This window comes from Dermochelys coriacea, chromosome 3 (genome assembly GCF_009764565.3).
Source record: "Dermochelys coriacea isolate rDerCor1 chromosome 3, rDerCor1.pri.v4, whole genome shotgun sequence".
NCBI classification, from domain to species: domain Eukaryota; kingdom Metazoa; phylum Chordata; order Testudines; family Dermochelyidae; genus Dermochelys; species Dermochelys coriacea.
In genome coordinates this window covers 208,147,413-208,156,946 of record NC_050070.1, presented here as the reverse complement: position 1 = coordinate 208,156,946, position 9,534 = coordinate 208,147,413, and the positions used below count along the sequence as shown (strand labels likewise).

Here is a 9,534-nt window from a genome sequence, read left to right as displayed (position 1 = left end):
GTTCGCTTCCTGCCTTTTCAGTGTCTGTACTGCTATGCCCTCAATAGTTATCCCTCCATTGAAAACAGCCAGGCTATGTCTACACTAGAACTTTTCTTGGTATAACTTACGTCACTTAGGGGTGTGAAAAAAACCACCTGTGAGTGACATAAATTACACCGACAGACACGCCCGTGTGGACAGCACTGTGTCAGTGGGAGACGCCTGCTCTATTTAGTGAGAGCAGGCGGTGCACGTGGAGGAAGGAATGAAGCCTGAAGATTGCACTATCTTGGCTCGCTCGCTCTCTGCTTACACGCTGATCATCAAGGAGCTGCTCTTGCAGCTTTGCCCTCACCCTGGTCAATCCTCGTTTGTGTCCATGGTACACACAGGGAGTTAGAAAGAAAACAAACACTCTTGCTGGAAGGTTACAAAGTAACACGACTTTATTTCTTAGACTCCAGGAATCGAACACAACCGAATACAGAGAGACAAAGCAGGCTGCTCCCTAAAGCACAGCTCACCCTGCTCCAGATTAGCTCTTTCGCAGACTGACTGCTGAGGACCCTGGTCACACACTTCTCAGAGCCCCCTAGCTCTCCTGCCCCCCACACACTCAAAGTGACAGCCTGTAATGGAACACAGTTTCAGTCCCCCACACCCATCACTGAATACACCCTGCATCAGGTACCTGTGTTGGCATTATGGCTGCGCTGCTCCACTAGAGCAAGGCAGCACAGCCATGCTTGCGCCAAGCTCTGAGCCTTTGATGTTTAAACAATGGCCCAAACTCTGCCCTCTGTTAAACTCCTGCCAACCTACCAACAGCAAGGAGAGCAGGGTCTGGTGCAGCTCATTTCAGGGTTACCTGGCAGAAATGTGGATCATGACAAGAAGACAAGTGACACCACTCTGTAGTTTGTGATCTCCTCCCAGCACCTTACTGGATCTGGATTCACTAGGTCTTCACCTTGGTGCCGGTGTTCTCCTGGTGTGGGTCCAGACTTGGGCTCACCAAGACTTCTCAGAAGGCAAGTACAGCGTATAGGGGTTCTTGAACACCACCCAGGGGGCCACTTCCAGCAGCATTGATGAGCCATACTTCATTGCTGTATTATTCTGTATACGGCGTTCGCGCCTGAGGGCTACAGTCAGAATTAGAGCTCCGTTGTGCTTGGCGCTGTACAAATGTATAGGAAGACAGAGCCTTTGCCCCAAGGAGCGTATGATCTCCCCTGTAGAAACCTAACCAAGAAATGTGTAAGATCCTATGTCATGAACTCAGCATCACTTCTTTACCACGGTTTCCACAGTGGTTTTGAAGTGCTCAGTCAGGTACTATTATACATGCTAGCAAAGCAAACCACCTGAGCGACTTCTGGTAAATAATCTGCGGGAGACCAGGACAGTGATAACAGGATAATCCCTGAGTCAGCAACGAGTATGTGTGAGAGCGCTCATGCTAGGAGCTGCATGTCCCACTTCCTTCTGGGAGCGTATCCTCTCAGCACTCTATCCCTTGTTGAAGCATTGGGACAGCAGTCCAGATCTTCCCAGAATGTACCGGTACAACCACAGGTGGGCAGATTGGTAGGTATGGACACACAACATAGTTGACACACCGTTCTGGTTAGGAAAAAACAGTTATAAAACAGTTGTACTTATAGGGTAAACACTTGACCCTATTGAAGTCATTCATTGCCTGAGAAATGTTTCAATTATGGAGATTTGTAAGGCTGCCACATGAAGTTCTGTTCATCTAAAAATACAAAGCGCTACCAGGGATTGGGACCGTTGCCTCTTTGAGCAGCGTAGCATATGAGGAAACATTCCACCCCGATTCTTAGCTCTGCTTCATGCCAAGCCAGGGCACAGAGGGAAGGGGGACGTTTGGCAGAAGCATTTTCTGGAGAGAGAGAGAGAAAGCTCTTAGGGCTCCAAGCATGAGGTTTGACACACCAAGCGTGCCTAGTGCTACAGGCTGAGTTTTGGGCAGGGCAGGCATAGCCCTTGCTCCTCGATTCAGTTCCATACATTTTACTTTGTGATTTTTTTCAGTCAAGAATGAACGATGGGGACCGTCCACTCGGTGTGAGCCCTCAGAGCCCAGAACGTGTTTGGAAGGGCAAGGTACTGCTGCTTCATTGGCATTGACAAACACTGCCCGGCACTCACCAGCGCTGTGTGTTTCCTGTGCCCGCTGGTGACCGCTCTCCCCCTCCGGGTGCCTGCAATGCCGTGGTCTTGTCTCTGTAGCATCTGTAAAGCACTTTGGTCTGAAAGGGGCTGTGGAAATGTAAGCTGTCCCAGTACCCTTAATGGGGCCAGGCTAAATCAGGCATCTTCTTTAGTGGGACATCTCCCAGGAAACTGACTTAGTCAAATAATAGCAAAGGGTAATGACTGCAGCTTAACTGTGACAGTGCTCGCATAGAATTCTGAAAGGTGACCTGCAAAGAGGATAAAATGGTTGGTGCCCTTTTCCCCCGACGTAGAAAAAAGCCAAAAACCCTCTCTCCTCCCTAACCCAAAAAGCTTGTTTATTTTAGAAACAGCAAGCATCTTCACGGCCTTTGTCATGGCACTCCTTCAAAGATCAGTGCTGGGATGGCCAGGCTCTCAGCCAATAACTGAAGGGCCAGAGGTCTGAATCTATTTGTCATGACTGGGGTGGAGAAAGTAAATGAGGAAGTGTTATTTACTCCACAGAACACAAGAACTAGGGGTCACCCAATGACATTAATAGGCAGCAGGTTTAAAACAAACAAAACCCTCTCCTGTGATTGCTCTGACTGGTGCGGGCTCCCCTCCCTTTGCCCAGGTGTGCCCTTCCTTTTGCGGAGCATGGTTTTCTGCCCCTTCTGACAGATCCCTTCGCAGTGGGACGTGTGTGCTTTCCGAAGCAGGCTGTTGTCCTCCTCCTGCCTTCAGGGCTGACTGATTCACTGCTTTAAACAGAGGCAATTTGCACAATTCCCTTGTTGAGGAATCAGGCCAGTTTAGTGAACACATGGAGGGCTGCTAGCAGTAGCCAGCACCCATCAGGAATGTGCCCCAGCTAATTGTGCACCCCAGCTCTGACCGGCATCTCCCCTGGGAAGTAACTAGCCACTGCGCCAATCCATGCAGTGCTTCCGTCCAAATGGTCCTCAAGCAGCAGGCGAAGGCCACGATGCTTTCACTTGTAATCGCACAAAGGATCCTTCCATGGTAGGGAAACGCTTTAACACACAATGCCCCTGAGGCTTCCCAGCTGTCGTCTACGTCACAGGGACACTGAGCGCCAAACGCCGATGTTTAAAAACGAAGTCCTTGTTTCGAGTCCAATCCAGAACAAGAGTAAAATCGGATTGTGTCAAACCGTATCTCAGCTTCTGCTTAAAGCCACACTGAACCGTTTTTAGTGGTCACATGTCTCTCTAGCAGTATTCCACCCCCGGGCAAGAACTCCATCAGGGCACTGGTCCTCAGCTCTGTTTTCTCCTCTCCAGGTTGGATGTTCTGTGACTTTTCAATGTGTCTAAAGAGCAGTCTGACACATGAAGTCCTGTTTAACCACAGGACACGAACCAAAGTGGCAGTGCCAGCGCCAGCCTCCCCATCCTGCTCAACCATCTTCCTCGCCCCTCTTGCAAAAGGACCAGTTCCAGACATGAGGGGAATTCATTCTCTCTATTGATGGTGCCAAATGAGATTTGTTACATGGCTTCCTATTGACAAAGAAACGGATGGCAACCACTAGGTATTTCTCATGGGGCACTGAACAGCCATTGCTAGAAAAATTTTTGTTCGACTTAAAGTAAGCACTGCAGAGGGGAAGGCTCCATATTTCATGATCAATCCCAAGTGCTCCAGGTCCCTGGCTCCATTGCCCGGTCCCTCCGCACGAGGGTTTGGCTAGAAAGCTTCTACAACTTTGAAACATGTGACTTCTTTTCAGTTGGTCTCCAGTGCACATGAGCAGGGCGATTTCCTGGTAAGTAGCAGAGTTTCACATTCACATTGATGCACCTTTGGGTGGTAATCAATGTCAGTGAAACCCATGGAGGAAATACTCCAGCCCCTCTGGGAAGAGAGGGGTGTGAATGTATTTAAGCAGCTTTGCCCTTAGAAAGCTGGTGTATTTTGGGCGGCCAGCCAAGCAGCTGTTCAGAAGGAAGAGCCCGCCGCCTTTAGAGATTTAATAAGGGATGATAGCAGGAAACAGTCTTTAACACAACAGTCATTTATTGAAATCAATTTAAGATATAAAGGTCCCATCTCTCTCCTGGCTGGATGGGGAATTGTGGGCTTGGTCCAAAGCCCACTAAAGTGAATGGAAAGGCTCCTCTGACTTCAGCGGGCTTTGGATGCAGCCATGTGTGTGCAAGTCCCAGCTCCTTGAGCAGACACCCTAGAACAGTGGTCCCCAAACTGTGGGGCACGCCCCACTACGGAGGTGCAGAGGAATGTTCAGGGGGGTGCGCAGCGGGGCCCGGGCCTGCCTCCATGCGTGGGGAGGGAGCACCACCTAGCCCCGCTCTGCCCCCAGCCGCAGCCCAGCTCCACCCCCACTCACAGTCCACTCCAGCCCCTGCTCCAGCCCCAGCCTGGCTCCACCCTCATTCCCTCTCCGCCTCCAGGCCAGCTCTGCCTCTAGCCCCAACTCCTTCCCCATCCCCAGTTCTGCCCCCAGCTCCACCTTCAGCTCAAGCTTCTCAGCTGAGGAAGCCTTGGCTGCGCAGTAACGGATGGGGGGGATAAGAGGGGGAGACAAATTCCATGACTGGTACGGGGGGGGAGGGGATGTGACGGGACGGGACGGGACAGGAAAAGTTTGAGCACCACTGCCCTATAAAAATCGTGTTGCAACACCACCACTCCAGGAAAGGATACGAAATTGTAGTGGGATTGGACAGAGCCAGGTTCAAACAAACACAAACATTCAGATCAGTGAATAACTAGGGGCAGACCAGCTTTTGCACACTGATGAGGGACCAACACACTTAGTTTTAAAGACAATCAACTAGTTTAATGACCAACTCACGTACTAGTCCTTAAACTGAGCTCCTTTAACAGCTGCTGTACCCTAAAATGATTGATAAGTGCCGATGTTAGACTGAACAGCTGGTGAAGGTGGAATTCTTGGCCATGTAGTTTATACTGATTGTAGAAAAGTTCTGGGCAGCCTGACCAGGTAGCGCGTGCTCTCTCTCTCTCTAATTATATTGCTCCAAGGGCAAGCTGCAACGTGATTCCTTGATCTTCCTAACAAAAGTCAGTTAAAAGTGCTGTACCGGAAAAAACAGAACACTGACAAAAACAGACTACAGAAAACATACTCCAGCACTGAACAGAATTCTTTTTTTTTTTTTTTTTTTTTAAAAAACAAATTCTACGCTTTCCTTCTCTGATTTGGAGTTTTCTATTACTATCACGAGAATTGCCAACTTCCCATTCCTTAGTTTGTTCCGTGAGCCCTTTCATTTTCGGCAGAAGCCATTTTGCTCAGGTTTATTTCTTTGACTATTTTCCAAAAGCTAAAAAGCGGCCCATTTACCAATTTAGCGCTATCAGGATCAGTGCCACACTCTGACAATACAAAAACATTGCGGGCCCAGAATCCATTTCCGAGCAACAGTTAGCAGTGGGTCTTTATAAAAGTGCTTCTCAGATTACTGGGTGGTCACAAGCTTTACAATCATGCTAATGATACGGGATCCTCGCGGGCACGTGCATAAATCCATGCTGGGATTCTTGATCTTATCCTGGAGTAACTGGTCTAGTTCACAGCGGAGTTCTTTCACCAACTCTGCCACCTGAAGCAAACAAGGAAACACCCCCCTCAAAGATCACGAAATAGCTTCTCCCCTGTACTCTAAATCTGCATTTTCTGCATGGTGCAGAAGCAGAGCAAGGTTTGAAGCACTCACAATCTTACTTGCTGGTTTCATTACCTGGTGGGAGGCTGCTGCGAATCTAATCCATCCGTCATCAAGCGAAATGACAAACTCCCCCCGTTGCAGCTGCACGTGGACCTGCCCTCCTCCAAACAAGACCAGCGGGTACACCGACACCATACTGCAGTCCCGGATGAACACACGGCTGGTTTTGATCTTCTCGTGGTACACCAAGTAGGGGCTGTCAAAGTGCCTGGTCTGGAACATTCAATGCCAGTGGGTTGCAGTCAGTTAGGAATAAGAATGGTGATTACATTAGTGTCACTGAGTGCACGTTTTCAGACAGTTAAGGAATAAATCTGATTCCCATTCCCTTGCAGATTACTGGCTTGCTCGCTGCCCTGTGCGTATAAAGCAGCATATACAATTTATTTTTATTATTCAAAACAACCTTAAAGGTTTTAGACACACAAACTTCTCTTATCGAAACATTTCACACTTAAAACTACAGGATTTATTAAACTGAGGGATTAACTGTAGTTACTGAATTAAACTGATTATTTCACATCAGCCTGGGAACATTTTCAATATGCCAAAGTAAAAGTGACCGGCACTTCAGTTCTTACTTGCTTAAATCTCTTGAAAAAGATCCAGTCTCCTAAATTACTCAGGCTGACCTATTGTGCCACATTGATAAAGCTTGGCCCCAAACGTTAGATTTTTTCCTGATTCTTTCTTTTTACAGAAAAGCAGCCTTTAACTCAGTGTTTGCGACAGAAGCTCATAGAGTCAGTATATTTATTTTGTTATTTCAAAGTTCTAAGGGATAAGTTTAGGCTTTAACATATTTTGTTTTAATTCACATTTCATTTTAAACAGATGCATTTTAAAAAGAAAAACTTGCAATTTAAACAACAAAATCAAAAAAATCCAATTTAAATAAAAAAATCTGACTTTATTTTTTCAAAACCATCATTGATTTTTATCCACCCTGGGTGGCAGGAAAGCCCAGTGGCTCTGCTTGTTCTCCTCCCAGGTCTCATTCTACTTACACAGGTGCCTCTATTCATCCCTGTAATATCTGTGTCCCTTTTGAGCACCACAGACACTGTCAGCAAGGATGGGGAGGAGCTGCTGGATGCATGGCACGCTCTCCTCCAGGGACTGCTCCTCAGAGTCTGCCTGGGAGTCACTGCCTGCTTCCTCCGCACAGCTGCCCTTCCCAAGAGTGCAAGAGGGCTCTGCTGCAGCTGCTCACAGGGACCACGTGGCATTGATGTGTTTGTGTTTCTGAAACGTGCCATTGCAGAGCTCACGTCACATATAACATAGTCCTGTCTCCTCCGCCCGTCTCTTGCGCTCTCTCCCTTCTGCCCTTCAGCCGAATCTCGCACAAATGTCTACGCCTCTTCCATACTGCCCCGCTCACAGCATGGCCTCCCTGAACTAATCCTCTAGGACACTACCCTCTTGTCTTTCAAATCTCTCCTCAGGACCCACCTCAGCAAAAAGGCCTATAGGAAATCAGCCAATTACTGACAGTGCCTTGAGTTCCCTGCTGCCCATGTAGGACAGCAAGGAGAGTTTAACATGTAAGAGGTTCATTCTTACGTTAGTTTAGACTCGGGCTGATTCACCAGGATAGATTTATAAACACTTAAGTTTTACAATACTCCAATGGGTTATTATACTTACCAATTTCAGAGTAGCAGCCGTGTTAGTCTGTATTCGCAAAAAGAAAAGGAGTACTTGTGGCACCTTAGAGACTAACAAATTTATTAGAGCATAAGCTTTCATGAGCTACAGCTCACTTCATCGGATGCATTTGGTGGAAAAAACAGAGGGGAGATTGATATACACACACAGAGATATATATGTGATATATGCCATCATGTGCCAGCAATGCCCCTCTGCCATGAACATTGGTCAAACTGGACAGTGTCTACATAAAAGAATGAATGGACACAGACGTCAAGAATTATAACATTCAAAAACCAGTTGGAGAACACTTTAATCTCTCTGGTCACTCGATTACAGACCTAAGAGTGGCTATCCTTCAACAAAAAAGCTTCAAAAACAGACTCCAAGGAGAGACTGCTGAATTAGAATTAATTTGCAAACTGGATACAATTAATTTAGGCTTGAATAGAGACTGGGAATGGATGAGTCATTACACAAAGTAAAACTATTTCCCCATGTTATTTCTCCCCCCCACCCCACCCCACGCCCCACTGTTCCTCAGATATTCTTGTTAACTGCTGGAAATAGCCTACCTTGCTTGTCACCATGAAAGGTTTTCCTCTTTTCCGCCCCCGCTGCTGGTGATGGCTTATCTTAAGTGATCACTCTCCTTACAGTTTTCAGAGTAGCAGCCGTGTTAGTCTGTATTTGCAAAAAGAAAAGGAGTACTTGTGGCACCTTAGAGACTAACAAATTTATTAGAGCATAAGCTTTCGTGAGCAACAGCTCACTTCATCGGATGCATCCGATGAAGTGAGCTGTAGCTCACGACAGCTTATGCTCTAATAAATTTGTTAGTCTCTAAGGTGCCACAAGTACTCCTTTTCTTTTTTCTCCTTACAGTGTGTATGATAAACCCATTGTTTCATGTTCTCTGTGTGTGTATATATCAATCTCCCCTCTGTTTTTTCCACCAAATGCATCCGATGAAGTGAGCTGTAGCTCATGAAAGCTTATGCTCTAATAAATTTGTTAGTCTCTAAGGTGCCACAAGTACTCCTTTTCATTATACTTACCAATGTAATACAGATTTTTAACAGCTAATTTGTATCCTCAAAAAGGAGATCAGCGTTACCATGTATCACTTTAATTAAAAAAAAACCAAAAAAACCCCAACCACCTGTTCAATGGTAAGTTTCCCTTGTGATCTTTATTAATGGGATACCATCAACTTCAAAATAAAATTATTGCATTTGATCTCATAGGAAGAAGTGATACTGTGCATTTCAACAGTGAATTATTTACAAATAAAGTATTTCAGTGGTAGAAATATGAGCCCTCCTGTCAGTCAATTTGCCCCTGTAAAGATGCTACATGCATAAACTGTTGCATTTCATGCACAATTCCTGAGATTGCATGGACAATTGTGGTGATCCCTACAGGCACAATCCCCTGCAACTGCAGTAACTCTGCATGAATGCGTGTTCTTGCAATTGTGAAAATCAGGGACACGAAGTTGCTGGATCCTACAAACTTAACTTCATAATTTGAGTTTCTGTCATCTATTGTAATAGAGGCTCTTACCTGTGATCTGTGCCACTCTTTAAAACCTGTTACTGAGAGGATTTCAATCATGCTGTTGTTGTATTTTTAAAACCGGTCAGTGCTCTAGTTCATAATCCAAGCAGCATTTAGTTGAAGTAATGTCTTTTTTTTTTAAAACGTAGACAATGTATTTTACTGAGTTGGAAAAAAATCCTTACTTGATAATTCACTGAGGAAGGATGAATGTGAACATAACCGTCATTTTTTGTAATGAACTTCAACTCCTCTGCCTTTGGGTGTAATTTAACTGCTCCTGCACTGGTATACTGGTATTTCCCCTCTGGGGTTTTCACCTAAATGTGAAGATAATAAACAGTAATAAAATAATTCTCTCTCACACCTCCTGCCCAAGTAAACAGTCTTTCCCCACATCTATTACTATGTCAAC

At 46.0% G+C, this 9,534-nt stretch overlaps 1 protein-coding gene across 7 annotated transcripts in view; it reads right to left on the bottom strand.

Annotated features, from left to right (window-relative positions):
* Window positions 1-758: 758 nt before the first annotated feature.
* DHX57 (DExH-box helicase 57) overlaps window positions 759-9,534 on the bottom strand; it is a 38,908-nt gene continuing 30,132 nt past the window's right edge. For 5 of the 7 annotated variants that reach the window (XM_038397591.2, XM_043512176.1, XM_043512177.1 and 2 more), the window contains 3 exons: window positions 9,305-9,439; window positions 5,919-6,119; window positions 759-5,780 (listed from right to left, as the gene is read on the bottom strand). In XM_038397591.2, the coding sequence (XP_038253519.1) occupies window positions 5,637-5,780; window positions 5,919-6,119; window positions 9,305-9,439 (480 nt within the window). In that variant the 3' untranslated portion in view covers window positions 759-5,636. Of the gene's footprint in view, window positions 5,781-5,918; window positions 6,120-9,304; window positions 9,440-9,534 lie in introns of those variants that run through there. The other 2 variants (XR_006280401.1, XR_006280402.1) reach the window with 1 other exon arrangement.